General features: G+C 40.8%; 2 protein-coding genes and 2 non-coding genes across 6 annotated transcripts; 3 read left to right on the top strand and 1 right to left on the bottom strand.

Moving 5' to 3' along the window:
• Positions 1-463: 463 nt before the first annotated feature.
• LOC135594633 (protein DWARF 53-LIKE-like) lies at positions 464-5,499 on the top strand. Its single transcript, XM_065085006.1, has 3 exons — positions 464-1,931; positions 2,988-3,219; positions 3,445-5,499. The coding sequence occupies exons 1-3, from the start codon at positions 622-624 to the stop codon at positions 5,374-5,376; spliced, it is 3,474 nt and encodes a 1,157-aa protein (XP_064941078.1). The 5' UTR covers positions 464-621; the 3' UTR covers positions 5,377-5,499.
• Positions 5,500-5,966: 467 nt separating this feature from the next.
• Positions 5,967-6,038, top strand: TRNAH-GUG (transfer RNA histidin (anticodon GUG)). Its single transcript has one exon. It is a non-coding gene; the product is annotated as a tRNA-His (tRNA).
• Positions 6,039-8,332: 2,294 nt separating this feature from the next.
• Positions 8,333-8,404, top strand: TRNAH-GUG (transfer RNA histidin (anticodon GUG)). The gene has a single exon. It is a non-coding gene; the product is annotated as a tRNA-His (tRNA).
• Positions 8,405-10,227: 1,823 nt separating this feature from the next.
• Positions 10,228-11,913, bottom strand: LOC135595084 (putative Myb family transcription factor At1g14600). 3 transcript variants are annotated; one of them, XM_065085603.1, is made up of 5 exons: positions 11,422-11,913; positions 11,255-11,331; positions 11,131-11,167; positions 10,750-11,047; positions 10,228-10,629 (listed from the first exon to the last, which is right to left on the bottom strand). In XM_065085603.1, the coding sequence occupies exons 1-5, from the start codon at positions 11,663-11,665 to the stop codon at positions 10,620-10,622; spliced, it is 666 nt and encodes a 221-aa protein (XP_064941675.1). In that variant the 5' UTR covers positions 11,666-11,913; the 3' UTR covers positions 10,228-10,619. The 3 variants fall into 3 exon arrangements, with proteins under 3 accessions (XP_064941675.1, XP_064941674.1, XP_064941673.1); XM_065085602.1 differs by having other exon boundaries at positions 10,228-10,902; positions 10,984-11,047; positions 11,422-11,909; XM_065085601.1 differs by having other exon boundaries at positions 10,228-11,047; positions 11,422-11,910.
• Positions 11,914-15,716: the final 3,803 nt, after the last annotated feature.

Raw genomic sequence — 15,716 nt, 5'->3', positions numbered from 1 at the left:
CTTGATGAGGACGTGTGCGGACGAATCGGCACATCACCCCTTGACGATTCGGCGGGTGAATCACCCGTGCTCTCCCAAAACTGGAAGAGGCCTTTTGTGGAAGGGACTGCCCTTTGCGAGCAGAAACCGGCCGCTGACCAAAACCCCCAGGCTCTCCAGCGCAAGTACGCCCGTGAGGGCGACGCGACCGGCGGTTCCGCCATCCGCAGCATCTCCTCCGTCACTCACCGACGAGAGACCTACGGTCCAAGGAGCGGGGGAAACGAAGGGCAGCAGCGACGCCGCTGGCGGTGACGGTTGTGTGAGGAGCACCCCGTGTGGGGCCCGCCGGCCATTCTGCTCCCCCGTTGGTTGGAAGCCCTGGGGCCCGCCGTTCTCCCCCTCTCGTCGCCAGCGATAAGTAAACCGGAGGAGTGCCAACTGCCATAGACAATCGATTGCCTCTCTCTTCTCTCTTCTCTCTTCTTCTCGCGGTAGTCATCGTGTTCTTATTATTGCTAATTGCTATTGTATTGTACTTTGCGGAGAACTCCCTGGAGAATCTTGCATTCGAGAAGGGGTATATGTTATTCTTGGGGTTTAGTTTTTAGTGGAGTATATGTTAGCTTGGTCGAGGGCGGAATGCCGACGCCGGTTAGTAACGCGCGCGCGTGCCTCGCTGCCGAGGCGGCTGCGGCACTCGACGGCGCCGTGTCGGTCGCCCTCCGCCGCGCCCACGCCCAGACCACGTCCCTCCACGTCGTCTACGCTCTCCTCCTCTCTTCCTCCTCCTCCTACCCCTCCCCCGCAGCCGGAAGAGGCGCGGATGGAGGCTCGCATGCGCCGTGTTCGATCCTCCTTGGTGACGCGCTCTCACGAGCCCGGAGCTCCGTATATTCGCCCAGGCTACAGTTCAAGGCGCTTGAGCTCTGCTTCGGAGTGGCTCTCAACCGGCTGCCGTCGTCGTCGAGCAACAGGCAGGCGGTGGAGGAGGGTGGCGGCGGTGATGAACCGCCGGTTTCGAACTCGCTGATGGCGGCGATCAAGCGGTCGCAGGCGATCCAGCGGCGGAATCCGGAGACGTTGTACCTGTACCAGCAGCAGCAGACCCCCGGCGGCGGTGGCGCATCGTCGTTCTCCGGGGTGAAGGTGGAACTCCAGCAGCTGTTGCTCGCGATCTTGGATGACCCCGTGGTCAGCCGGGCGTTTGGCGACGCCGGATTCTGCAGCACGGACATCAAGCTCGCCATTCTCGGCCCCCCGCCGCCCATCCTCCGCTTTCCCCGCGCCGCCCGATCTTCCCCGCTCTTCCTGTCCAATTTCTCGGCCGGGGATGGATTCGAGACAGTACTCACCTCCCGAGAGCTCGTTTTCCCCTTCCCCACGGCCACCGCGCAGCTCTGCTCCGACGGCGGCGGTGAGAATTGCCGGAGGATAGGGGAGATCCTTGCTCGGAAGAGCAGCGGACGGAATCCGATGCTGGTCGGAGTTGGCGCCGGCGAGGCAGCTCGAGACTTCGCCCAAGTAGTCGAGCGGCAGAATTGGGCGGTTTTGCCGCCAGAGCTACATGGAATAAAGCTTGTTAGCATCGAGAAGGAGGTGGCCGAGCTCAGTACTGGCGGCTGTGATCAGCTGGCGGTTGGCATTCGGCTGGAGGAGATGGGGAAGAAAGCAGAGTCACCAGGTGCCATCTTGAACATTGGGGACTTGAAGAGGGCAGTGGAAGGCTGTGCTGAATGCAATGATAAGGAAAGCTGTTTGGTTTCAGAGGTTACCAGATTGTTGGAGGTCCACCATGGGAGATTGTGGGTGATGGGATGGTCGGCGACGTACGAGACATACATGAAGTTCTTGTCCAAGCATCCAATGCTGGATAAAGATTGGGGTTTGCAGTTGTTGCCAATCACTTCAGTGAGGACTGGAATGGGTAGATCACTTACCAGACCTTCAAGGTGGGTGGATCACTGACTTCAAAGTTTTAAGCTCTTAAATCTCAGTACTGGATTATCTTTATTAGTTGAACATGATATTGCTTCATATTCTTAGTCTCTTTTTCCAGCTAAGTCTTATTCTACTTAGGTTTGAAACTGAACCTACCTTATGACCAATTTCTAAATTGTGTATGTTACATCAAGGATTATAAGTTCTTGATATGCTCATGAAAGCTTTTTGCTCTTAGAGACTGAAGTTTGTCATGCTTGAACAAAAGGAAGAATTAAAGATTCCATACTGTGTGCTTAAAGCAAGACACATGACACTGAGAGTACTATGGTTTCAGATGGCAGGTGTATGCTAATACAGTTTGTAGGATTATAAAATACAGTTTTTTCGTTTTTTCGGCTTTTGACAAGTTGGAGATTAAAGTATAATATCATACATAACAAACAGTTTGAATCCTGTTCTGGCATTGGATGCTGAAATCTGGACAAAATATACCTCACTGTCTTGATCCAAAGTCTCTTCTGGCATTGAAGCCTGTTATGGCACTAGTTTTGTGTACTGAAAAGAAAAGAGTAAGATACATATAGAGACAACAATATGACAATCACTGGCACTTTTCAGCTACACCAATCTTCTGAACAAGGATTTGTTTTTCCCTTGACCCAAAGTAATTGCCCTGTTATTGTGATCTTCCATTCTTATAGTTCAATTCCATATGATTACATCCTCTTCTTTTCACTTTGAGATTCAAAGTCTATGAAAAAGATGTTCGGTTTTATATATGTCTCAATTTTTGCAGCCACCGATGTAGTATTTGAGCAAATGCGAAAAGTGTTTATCTGCTAGCAATGCATGACAACAAGCTTCCAGTTTATGCATAAGATATAGCAAAATATTTGGTTGGCAAAACATGATTCTGAGATTTGTTTTGGTTAATTGAAGGCACTTTTCTGAAGGCTTTCAACTGTTGTACCTGATATTAGTCTTCACACTGTAAAAGATATGCTTGTTTTAAGATGCAAAAACTTGTGCTCTGGAATCTCAACCATGTTTTGTTCATATTACAGCTTGATGGAGTCATTTGTTCCACTAGGAGGATTTTTCCCTACAGCATATGAGTCAAAGGGCATATTTAGCAGTGTGTATTCATCAGTGTTCCGCTATGACGATTGCAATGACAAGTGCGAGCAAGAAGTTTCTCTTACTCTTTCAGTTGATGGTCAGCAAAATGCAAACTTGCCTTTTTGGCTGCACAAAGCCAATATGGTTAGCCTGAATGATGGATCCTATGCAGCAAAGGTTTGTTCTCTGATAAGGTTATTTATTTTCATACATTACAGCAGGAAATCTTAATAATTTCTTTATATCACCTCTGAAACTGATTCACCAGCTGTCATGGAACCACCAGACATGTCATGCCATGGTCTTGTTACTCTTGTGTAAAGAGTAAATTTAGGCAACAATTGCAATTGAGCTATTTTCCTACCTTTCCAAGTAGAAGTCATGCAGTTTTCTTCAATGCAGGCTAAAGATGATCAAATAGTTTTGAATGCTAAGATTATGGATTTGCAAAAGAAATGGAATGATAACAGCCAATGCCTCCATCATGGTTGTCAGACAACAAACACAGACGATTGTGCTGCTGTTGCTTGCACTACGAATCCATCATATATTTCTAACATGGAGAGGGCCTGCAGTTGGAATGGTGAAAATCCTGATGATGATCAAAGGCCAAGAGGGCATGGAATTCCATATCCTATTTCAGTAGGTACACAGAAGATCATCATGGCTGGTAAGAGGATCTCCTTGCCTTCGGTTTTGGAACCAGAAAATGAGGACCTATCATTGAAACTTCAGGTCAGACCTTCCAAAGGTGAACAGCTTCAAAGGGAGTTCTTCCAATCTCACCAGGGCGATGAACATGCTTCACCTTCCTCTGTTACATCTGTCATGACAGATTTGGTTTTGGGAACTCTTCATGAGCCGCTTTGCAATGAGGAAAATTTTGTTTGGCAAGAGCAAAAAGATCATTTGGAGGATTTGTCTGGTTGTTTGCCATCAATGAGTGCTGATATGATTAGAAAATTTGGCCCAGATGTTGCTGTTGAATCATCTTCAGACGAAAAGAGTACCCATCCACTTGTTCTGACCCACTCATTTTCACAGGTTTCAAATGATTGTGCCTCTGCCTACAATAAAAGCTCACTCATCTCGTCCAATACAAGGCACAAGTTTGATTTGAGTAACTATAAACCATTATGTTCAAGTCTCATCAACAAAGTTTGCCAACAAGAAGAAGCAGCTATTGCTGCTACTCAAGCTATAGTCCATTGTAAAACTGGTGAAAGACGTCGTGGTGCAAGCCTGAGAGGAGATGTTTGGCTCAGTTTTCGCGGCCCAGACAAGATTGGAAAGAAGAGAGTAGCAATGGCTCTTGCAGAAACAATATATGGGATCAAAGAAAACTTTGTATGCATTGATCTAAGTTACCAGGATTGTGTTGCTCATCCCAGGAGCATCTGTAACCAACAGGATGCCATCGGAAATGGTTTACAATGTAGAGGAAAAATGAATGCGGACCATATTGCTATAGAGCTAAGCAAGAAACTAGGATCTGTTGTATTCCTTGAAAATGTGGATAAAGCTGACTTGCTTGTTCAGAACAGTTTATCCCAAGCTATTCGTACCGGTAAATTTCCTGACTCCCATGGAAGGGAATTGGGCATAAACGATGCCATATTTATCCTGACTTCATCAGGAACTCAAGGCCAAAACTTTTCTCGGAGGAAAGATCACAGTAGTTTTTCCGAGGAGAATATTCTGGCAGCTTCATGTTGGCAGATGAAGATTTTCTTAGAACCATCTCCAGAAACTGCTAAGCTCTCATTTGCTTCAACTCAAAAACCCAGGAATAATCAAGTATATGAACACTCTGTTTTTGTAAGAAAGCGCAAGCTGGATATTTCTGATGATTTGATGTCTGCAAAACGGGCACAAACAACCTCAAATGTGTTCTTAGACTTGAATCTGCCTGTAGAAGACGTTGAAGGTCACAAAGATCACTCTAAATCAGAAAATTCGGCGGCATGGATGGAAGACTTCCTCGGCCTAGTCGATGCAACAGTGGACTTCAAGCCTATTGATTTCGATGCCTTTGCTGATAGTATTTTGAAAGATATAAACAAGATCTTTCTTAGTAATTTTGGTTCTGATTGTGTGTTGGAGATTGAACAAAAGGCAATGGAGGAGATACTTGCAGCAGCATGGTCATCAGAAGATAGGGGAGCTCTAAATAACTGGTTCGAGCAGGTTCTTGTCAGGAGTCTCACTGAGTTGAGATGCAGGTACAACCTCTCATCAACTCACAACATTCTTAGACTTGTTGCTTGCAAGGATACATTTGCTCAGGAGCATGCACCTGGAGTTCTCCTTCCTTCAAGAATCATCATCGACTGAGAATGTATAGATTGATGTAACACTACTTGCATAATGTAGCATTAGCACTCCTCGTGAAATGACTATAATCTTGTTAATGTAATTGCTTTCCTGTGTAAATCGAATCAGGAAGTTTGATGGCTCTGATCATTTTCACTAAATAGGTCATCTATCATCATTCTCCATTGGTGTCTGCCTTCGTTTGTTAGTTTTCCTCCTCATCCTCCTCCTTCAGAACCAACTCTGTAGCTTACCCTTCTCCTACAAACAGTGTTGATCAGCACTCCGACTCCAGAATGGTTCCTCAGATTGGACTCCACGCAAGGTAGAAACCATCTCTGCAAGGTTTCATCAGTAGTACTGTTATTATGGGCATACGTTGACTTTAAGAGCCAGTGTGTTACGTGCAGGTTGACATGCGTTTTGGTAGATGGCGAAACTCCATCACGCTTGTGTTTGACTTGAGATCATCGCCGCGGAGGTGAAGGTGGAGGAAATGACGGCGGTGAGAGGAGGCTTTGGAGTTGGTGGTGGTTGTAGGAGGAATGGAGGGCGAAAGTCTTTGCTATTTTAATATATATATATATTATTTGTAAGCATAATGACATGAAGTGGCTGTAGTTTAGTGGTTAGAATTCCACGTTGTGGCCGTGGAGACCTGGGCTCGAATCCCAGCAGCCACATTAATTTTAACTTTTTTTAGATAAATTACAGTGAATCATCACATAAGTATTTATTTATTTATTTTTATATGTGCTATAATGAACCATACAATAATAATATACAAATACTGCAAGTATTATATATTAAAAATAGTATTACTATATAATATATATATTTTTTAAACCTAGAATATTGTACACATATGCATTATATATTATCATGAGAATTGTTATTCTAACCCAGCTACATAAATATGTATTTTTTAAGACATGATATACTGACCATACAATAACAATATAAGAAGTTCATGGAACAGTATTCAACTTTCATTAATAGTAACGTAAGATAATAAAATAGTAAGTTCTGACTATTTGGGATAGGTTACATCCATTTTTATTGTTCTTGTTGAGATCGGTAAAAAATCATATCTAAGTAAATATCAAATACCTAATCTTTATTTTATATTTTTTTAATAAAAAATCTCATCATCACATGTAAGATTAAGGTACAAGAGAAAATAAAAAGAATATTGTTACATGTGATCTCTTTTTTGAATCACGGATTTTGATAATAAAATCAATTGATGAAGTTATAATCTAATGAGTGTTTAAATGGCGTAGGACTAACTTTGATCATGGAGAGGTAAATCGATTGAAGTAAGAAGAATTAGACGTTGGCCCAGAATGGATCATATTATAGATTGGACGTCAGACCAAAATATTGGACGTCGGACCAAAATATTGGTCGACATACAAAAAGATAGACTTCGTGCTATGAGTTCGGGTATCGAGTCAAAAGGATCGAATATTACGCCAAAAAGATCGAGTGTTATAGGAGATCAATATGCCAATAGATCGAAAAATATGCCGAAAGAGAGGATGATGTGTCGGATGAACCAATGACAACATATGATTCAAATTTGTAATCAATTATGTTTTTATCGAAGTAGTCTAGGTTTTAATTAAATTGGTTTTGGATGTAATCATGCTAACTTGATTATGTGTCCATTGGGCCTAAATCAAAGTAAAATTGGGTCTATTGGATGACCAATTTAGTGACCTGAAGTTGGGCTAAGCGGTGGCACCACCAGGCCAATCGATGGAACCACCTGTGAGCTAGAAAATATGAAATATACTTTTCCAAAAAACCTAACGGTGATACCGTTGGGTCCACGGTGGAATGCCCTGCTCATACACAATCTCTTAGACCATATCAGACAATGGTACCGTCCAGATTGGGTGGTGGTACCATCCAAATTGGGTGGTGGTACCGTCGGTATTCGGGGTGGCAAACGATGATACCGCTAGTACCTCGAAAATCCAGAGATTTAAATTTTTGAATTTATTTTTAAAGTTATTTGGGGTCTATAAATACCTTATTCATTTTTGTTTGATATAGTAAGAAAAAGAGTAGAAAAGAAAAATAATTCTTGAGGAAAAAAGAGATGTAATTTCTCTTGAGTCCTGAGTTTTTTCCTCCTAGAGTTAAAAGTCTTCTAAAGGATGAGTGAGATCTAATTGTAAAAGAGATGCATGAAGGTTCTCTCCTGAAGCATGTGAAAAGGAAAAAGAGTTATAACAATAATACTAAATCTTTGGCCATTGAAAGATCGGTAGTAAAAGTTGATGGTTTCGAGTGAAAAAGAATCGAGAGTGGATATAGGTCGGGACAACCGAATCACTATAAATTCAGTTTGTATTTTCTTTATATTTTTTTATTATAATTATTAATTAATTTAGTTGCTCACTACTTTTACTTATTAAACATATTTCTGATAAGGTTTCATCGAGTTTTAAAATTCATTTAATTTTTCCAAGACACTAATTCATAGCTCCTCTTTACGATCCTAACATCTCCAACCTGATTAAAAAGAAAAGTTTAACCATATTATTATTATTATTATTATTATTATTATTATTATTATTATATATATATATATATATATATATATATATTAAAATTGATTCAATGATACTGATCACTTAATTCAATCCCAATACATGTCAGAACGATGGCACAAGACAATCCAAATGCATAAGTTGAAGGAACAATCATCATCAATCTTAATAAGAGCCAGTGTATTACGTGCAGGTTGACATGCGTTTTGGTAGACGGCGAAACTCCATCACGCACGTGTTTGACTTGAGATCATCGCCGTGGAGGTGAAGGTGGTGGTAATGTCGGCGGTGAGAGGAGACTTTGGAGCTGGTGGTGGTTGTGGGCAACGGTTGGTCACTGAGGAATGGAGGCGGATAGTCTTTGCTATGTTAGTATAAATATATGTATATATTCTTTGTAAGCACAATGACATGAAGTGGCTGTAGTTTAGTGGTTAGAATTCCACGTTGTGGCCGTGGAGACCTGGGCTCGAATCCCAGCAGCCACATTAATTTTAACTTTTTTAGATAAATTACAGTGAATCATCACATAAGTATTTATTTATTTATTTTTATACGTGCTATAATGAACCATACAATAATAATATACAAATACTGCAAGTATTATATATTAAAAATAGTATTACTATATAATATATATATTTTTTAAACCTAGAATATTATACACATATGCATTATATATTATCATGAGAATTGTTATTCTAACCCAGAAATATGTATTTTTTTAGACATGCTATACTGACCATACAATAACAATATAAGAAGCTCATGGAACATTATTCAACTTTCATTAATAGTAATATAACAAGATAACAAAATAGTAAGTGCTGACTATTTGAGATAGGTTAGATCGATCTTCTATTCTTGAGATCCGCTAAGTAAATATTGGATACCTAATCTTTATTTTATATTTTTTTTAAAAACCTCATGTAAGATTAAGGTACAAGATTATGTTAGGATGTTTATGGTACAAGGAGATATAATAGAGAATATTGGTACATGTGATATATTCTATTGAATTTCAGATTTTGATCATGAAATCAATTGATAAATTATGATCTAATAAGTGTTTGAGTGATACAGGACTAATTTCGTTCATGAAAAGATAAATCAATTGAAATAGAAAGAATCAAATATTGGGCCGGAATGGATCATGTTAGAGATTGGACATTGGACCGGAAGATTGGTCGACGTGTAGGAAGATAGATTTTGTACCATGAGTTGAAGCATCGGGCCAAAAGAATCGAACATTATGCCAAAAAAATCAGATATTGCATGAGGTCAACATGTCGATGAATTGAGCAATACACCGAAAAAGAGGATGATGTATTGGATAAACCAATGACACGTTGGATAACATAGGATTCATATTTATAATCAATTATGTATTTATTGAAGTAGTTTAGGTTTTAATTGAATTTATTTTGGGTGTAACTATGCCAACTTAATTAGGGGTCCATTAAGCCTGAATCAAGGCTGAATTGGGCTTATTGGATAGTCAATTCAGTGACATGAAGTTGAGCCAAGCAGTGGAACCGTTTGTGAGTTGGAAAGTATGAAATATATTTTTTCAAAAAACCCAATGGTGGTACCGCTAAGGTCAACGGTAGTACCACCAGGGTCAGTAGTGGTACTACCCCACCCAAACATGATCTCTCAAACTGTATTAGGCAGTGGTACCGTCGGTGCTCAAGGTGGCAAGAGGTGATACCGCCAATATCCCGAAAACCTGGGGATCTAATTTTTCAGCTCCATTTTAAAAGTTATTTGGTGTCTATAAATACTCCACCCATTCTTGCTTATGATAACAAGAAAAAAGTAGAAAATGGAAAGAATTCTTGAGGAAAAAAGAGTTGTAATCTCTCTTGAGTCATTGAGTCTCTTCCTCCTAAAGGTAAAAGTCTTTTAAGGGAGGAATGAGGTCTAATTGTAAAAGAGATACGTGAAGGTTTTTTCCTAAGCATGTGAAAAAGAGAAAGAGTTATAACAAGGATACTTGATCTTTGCTCGTTGAAAGAAGAACGGTAATAAAAGTCGAAGGCATCAGTGAAGAGGAATCGGGAATAGATATACGTCAGGACGACTGAACCACTATAAATTCGATTTATATTTTCTTTATATTTTTCATTATAATTACTAACTGATTTAGTTGCTTACTATTTTTACTCATTAAATATATTTTCGATAATCGAAAAAGTTTTCAAATTGATTCAACTTTTAAAAACTTTCGAAAAAGTTTTTACAATGCTAATATCTCCAATTGGATTAAAATAAAAATTTAACCACGTCATATATATATAATCAATGATACTGACCACTTAATTCAATCCCAATACATGTCAAAAGATGGTACAAGACAATCCCAATACATATATAAAAGGAAAAATCATCATCACTGATCTTAATAAGTATATATATATATATATATATATATGTGTGTGTGTGTGTGTGTGTGAAATGTATATATCAATCCCCAACAGCATGTCAAATCTACTTATATAAGAATTATACAATCAAAGCAAGTAATTCTAATACCTCATTAGACAAATACATGTTGGAAACAATGGAAGAGAAGGATGTGTTAATGTCCATCGATCAGCTTCTTCATCCTTGTGTGAGTACCAAACATCTGACCACATTTCCATCATGTAGTCAGACACAGAGTCCTCGACACACTCCCATGCTCCATGCTGATCTCTTCCTCTAACAGAACCTGCTGAGGTAGAGAGGACTCCTTAGCATCTAATAAAACATCCGTGAATCATTGTCTTGTCTTGAAGATGATGGAGGAAACAAGGTGAGTAACGAGCTGCTATCTACTTCCTCGACTTGCCTCAACTTTGGTCGCTTATCCTTTCTTGATCCTGTACTTAGAGATAGAGTGAGATCAGGCTCATGTTCCTCCAATTTCCATGTTTCAGTTGCAGAAGCATAAGATCTTGATCCAGCTGCGGTAAGGAGTTGGCTTTGCCTCCAATACATATGGCTACAACAAGAAGAGTTCAAACCCAATTCTTGTATCAGGTTGTTTGATGTTGCACGCATGGAACTCAAGTGTTTCACACACCTCGAATGGTTGTCATGCATCATGGGGAAATGGCTGAGACTATCGATAGGGTTCTTGGGGTTTGCTACAGCGAAGGACAAGAAACCGTAAGTAGCAGGCTGTAGAAGCCAAAGGATGCAGGTTAATCATGCTATGAGAAGAGAATACCATGAGTCGAAGCATCATCATTCTTGATCCTATACATCTGCCAAGAGCGGAAGAGCCCACACGAATCTTAGTGCATGGGAACATCGACAGCCTCGAAGGAAAAGTTGGGTTGATCAGATGATACCTGCAGATGACTCTTAACGTGAGAGATGCCGAGTCCTGTTACGTTCATCAGCTGGAGGACCAGCTTGGGTGTCGCTCCTGCACATCAATCCAGCCAAGGAAAGGGTCAGACGAGGAGGAGAGTGCTTCTCTGATGAGTTCCAAGAAGAGGGGTTTGGATCTGCTCACGGTCTTTGCCGCCAAGCCTCTCCACGGCATGAACAAAGGAGAGGTGGAGATCCGGCGTCCACCGCAGCCTTGGGTTCTTGGATCGGACGTACGGCCGCACGCTGACCTTCCGGTCGTCGTCGTCTTCCTCCTCCACCGTGCTACTGCTCGAGCTCACTCCGTTTCTTGGATCGTCTTCTTCGTCGGCCGCGGTATTCTTTCCCGAGGGACGACTCCTCGAGGTCTCGGAGGTACCACTCGCCATCAGTCTCCTCTCTGAGACAGGTGGTGGGGAAGGAACAGAATAGAAGCTGCACAAAGCCTAACCCTAACACAAGAAGACAGCTACCTCCCTCTCTCTCTCTCTCTCTCACTGTCATGTCATGCATGGATGTGCATCGACACAAGCAATTCAAGAGTCAGGTGGGTGTTGGCAGTGGCCATGCATGGTGGTCGTGTTGGTGAGGTCATCGAGAGGGGAACAGTGGAGGGAAGGAAGGAAGCGGTGGGTGGAGATCATGAAGGTGTTTGGACGTAACATCACGTTACTGACTTGCTTTTGATGTCAGCTGTCGGCGACGCCGACCCCAACCTCAAGACACAGCTCGCACCTCTCGTCGCGAATCACGGAGTTCTATCTATCTCCTTGCCGCCATGTATAATGACCCACCCCTCCTCTCTCTCTCTCTCTCTCTCTCTCTCTCTCTCTCTCTCTCTCTCTCTATGCATAATGAAGATTAAAAACGATCAAATAATAATCTTACACTAATGTGGATTGGAAAATTGATTTAATTCACAACTTAAAGATTGCATTAACATATAAACACATGTGTTGCTAATCAAGTGATGGCTTAAAACTCCATGCTTTCTCTCTCTACACTCGTTGCAAATAGCATGATATGATGTCAATAATAAACTCACTAAAGCTTGGATAGTCATATGCGTTCTTCAAGAACCGAGGGTGTCTATTTGCTTCACTTAATCTTCTCATGTGACCTAACCTCGAGCTAAGCTGTACTTGTCTGCAACTCTCGTAGGGCCATCAATCAATGAACAATCTCATTATAGGTGACAAGACAAAGCCGAATTGGTGATCTGCCTTCTTTTTAATCTAGGAAATTAGATTAATTAATAATTAGAGCTTGATCAAGATTCTTTGCTAGATTTGTCATCATATTTTATCTCTCAACATGTCATACTCTCTATGGCTATAGTTTTCACCAAATGTATCATATTGATGCTTAATATATGCATGCTACAATGATAATTATGTATATGTGATTGTCCAAACCTTGGCTTAGTTTGGTAAACCAATTATGTTCATGCATTTTCTTTTAATCTTTTTTGGCAACATTCAAAACTGAATCTTGATCTTACACCTCATTTATCAGCACTATTCGTTCAAAATTCATATGAGATTATTCAATATTTGTTATCCATACACACACGGTGAATATATTGTGGTACGATAATTATTCACGATCAATCAAGACTCGACATATGAAACCCGATCAACTAGAAAATGCTAACATGCCAAAGACATGACATTTGAATGATTATTTTTGTATTAGTACGCCGATGATGGTTATAGAATGAACATCGAGAGAGGAGGGCATCCAAGTACGTGAACTTTTTTCGATCTTCTTCGGGAGATCTTATTCGATTCACTTACGATACAAGTTTTGCAAGAATCATCCTAACAAAAATTGAACAATCAAGATTTTTGGGTTCAACCATACGTCTCTTTACCAACTTGGAACGATAATAAAATTCAGGAAAAAAAAAAAAAGAGTCATTATGGATCAAATTGATAGTAAGGCATTATTTGTTATTGTCTTTCACGTATCTGTTTTCTCGACCGACTTTGTGATTCATACATTGACAATTATCCAATGATGATATGTATCCAACGTGACCGGTGCATGAGATATAATACCACTAATTGAAATATGATGTAGACGACGCGCTTGATTGTAGCCGCAGCCGTAGCTGTTGGTTGAAGTTAGTCGTCTTCGCAACGTACGCATAGTAGAAATCGAGATGCTTGTTTCCATCTAAACGGGAACTATTCAATTTCCACGCCTCTCTTAATCGAGGGTTGGCGTAATAAAGCGTGCAAAGGTCTTAAGAGCGTAGAGAAGCAATCAGCTACATCGTAGACTGTCAAAGATGGCGGCTGTCTTCACTTGGACGAAAGAGTGCTTTCCACCAGATGGCTTCTTGCTGTCGTTTAGAGCTGCGGCTCTCTAAACGATTGTGATCGTTGACGACATTTGATCCCCCCTCGTATGCGTCTGCAAAGGTTGCTGAGAGTGGTGGTCACAGGCACTCCATCTGTTCTCTTCGTTCTCATCCTTCGAGGACTCGAGCGTCCCCGTCAGCTCGATATCTAGTTGACTATTGTTTTAGCCTGACGTGTTATCTACGGAGCGTATTGGCTATGATGCATTCGGGTAACCCTTCGTATCCAAAGAACGTTCGATGGTTATGCTAATCGTTTATAAAAAGGATTTTAGGGACATTTCGAATTATATTTGTAATTAAATATCCTAATTTGATCGTCGAATTAGGATGTATACGCTCGACTCGTATGTCATTCGATCGAAGCCTCTCATCATTTGAATACCGATCTTGTGACGAGAATTTCGATCATTGGCACCTTTTGTTTTAAGTTTGGTTGATGAACTGAGGGAAGTACATTATGTGAGGTGTTACATCTTAAAATAATAATGCTTCGAGTATTGATTTGTTGTCATGTTCTTCTGCCATCACTCGGGTTACGCTTTGTTCTTTGGTGTGCTTCAGAATGAAGCATACTACCAGCGTGCTAATTAATCCTCGGTGTCTTATTTAGTGCATCTGGCAACAACAGCTTAACACAAAATGATAAGGTTAATGCATGACGAAGCCATGTATTACGTGGCTTACCTTCACGTCAGCAGAGGAGGTTGATCTATTATTGGGCGTGTACTGGATGGACACCAATAGAAGAAGTGCAAGAGGGGTGTTTTGAGAGCCACCGGTTGCTGTGGTGGCCATGTGAGGATTTTAAATGCATGAGGCAACATGCACAGGTCAACAACCACCATCAGAAACTTCTTTCTTCGTGATGTGGACCATGCAAGAACCCTGTGATACCCATGCCTCGTCATCCATACATCCATGTCATGCTGCGAAAAATCCCTTGACCAATTATGGTGTCTCCGCGCTTTAGATTCACAAGAGACCATCCATGTATAATCAATCTAATGACTGTCCTCTTGTAGGTTTTATATCATGACTTGCTGTGCGAGATGTGACGAGCGTCCACATGCATCATCAATTTCAGCCACAAGATAGAGAGTACATCTCTTTTGTAAACCCTTGCCGACCATTTATTTTTATGGCATCGTACTGAGTTAGGTAGCAGTCAAGACCTTGCCTCCCATGAGATGGGCCATAAGTTCCTCAGCATGCTACCTAAGCTTAATATTTCATGACCTTCGTGTGAGTTGGGGAATCTCCTGTTGAAAGAAGAAGATCGCCACATTATTGAGATGGAAATAAGTGTCTTCTCGACCTGAGGGAATGGTGCATATATGTTGTTTCTTCTGTGTTTGATCAAAAACATAAACAAGAAATTGATCATTTTGTGACCCTTTTGTTCTCACCATTCGTTTAGCTTATCCTTTTGCCTGATCTGGATTTAAATCAATCCATTGAGCCATTACAAATTGCATCAGATGACATCAGTTTTGTGACTACTAAAATACTCTTTTAACAGTAACACTTACTATTCAATATTTTAGACTTTAGCTCCAACATGCTATTGCTGAAACACGACATGTCTTGATACAAACTAGCTAAATGAAAAATTCTTGAATGGCGACCAACCAAACACTATTATTCACATCAAATGAGTCGAGAGTTGAAAACTCGATCAAGTTTTTGCAGTAACTCCAGAAATCAAGACAACTGCGAGTAAATAACTAAAAGGTATTTTATTTTTGCATATTACTAGTCCAAATATTTATGTTCTAGATTGATTGATTATATATCATGCACGTACCTTGACATACTCATGATCGATCTCGTTCCCGCACTCCATTAAGTCCGAATGTGGCATCGTCCAACATACTGGCTGAACAGAGATCCTATCAGTGATCACAAAACATTCATATTTCATCCTGTTTACCAGTTAAAGAAAAAACCAGAATAAAGCAGGCCATTAACCTTTACATCAGAAGCAAAACCTCATAATTGCATGTAGGTCAAGGAATCTAATATCCCACATGAGAAAACAGTGCCATCCATGTTAGAGAAATAGGAAGCTTAAA

The sequence above is a fragment of the Musa acuminata genome, chromosome BXJ1-10, assembly GCF_036884655.1.
Source record: "Musa acuminata AAA Group cultivar baxijiao chromosome BXJ1-10, Cavendish_Baxijiao_AAA, whole genome shotgun sequence".
Lineage (NCBI taxonomy): Eukaryota > Viridiplantae > Streptophyta > Magnoliopsida > Zingiberales > Musaceae > Musa > Musa acuminata.
This window is presented reverse-complemented; position numbering and strand designations above follow the sequence as displayed.

Excerpts from the sequence above, each read along its gene's own strand:
- LOC135594633 (XM_065085006.1), top strand. The coding sequence starts at position 622 with ATGCCGACGCCGGTTAGTAACGCGCGCGCGTGCCTCGCTGCCGAGGCG. Across the intron at positions 1,932-2,987 it reads TCACTTACCAGACCTTCAAG|CTTGATGGAGTCATTTGTTC; the intron begins GTGGGTGGATCA and ends TTCATATTACAG. Across the intron at positions 3,220-3,444 it reads ATGGATCCTATGCAGCAAAG|GCTAAAGATGATCAAATAGT; the intron begins GTTTGTTCTCTG and ends TCTTCAATGCAG.
- LOC135595084 (XM_065085601.1), bottom strand. The coding sequence starts at position 11,665 with ATGGCGAGTGGTACCTCCGAGACCTCGAGGAGTCGTCCCTCGGGAAAG. Across the intron at positions 11,168-11,254 it reads ACGTTAAGAGTCATCTGCAG|ATGTATAGGATCAAGAATGA; the intron begins GTATCATCTGAT and ends CGCTCTTGGCAG. Across the intron at positions 11,048-11,130 it reads TGATGATGCTTCGACTCATG|CAAACCCCAAGAACCCTATC; the intron begins GTATTCTCTTCT and ends CCTTCGCTGTAG.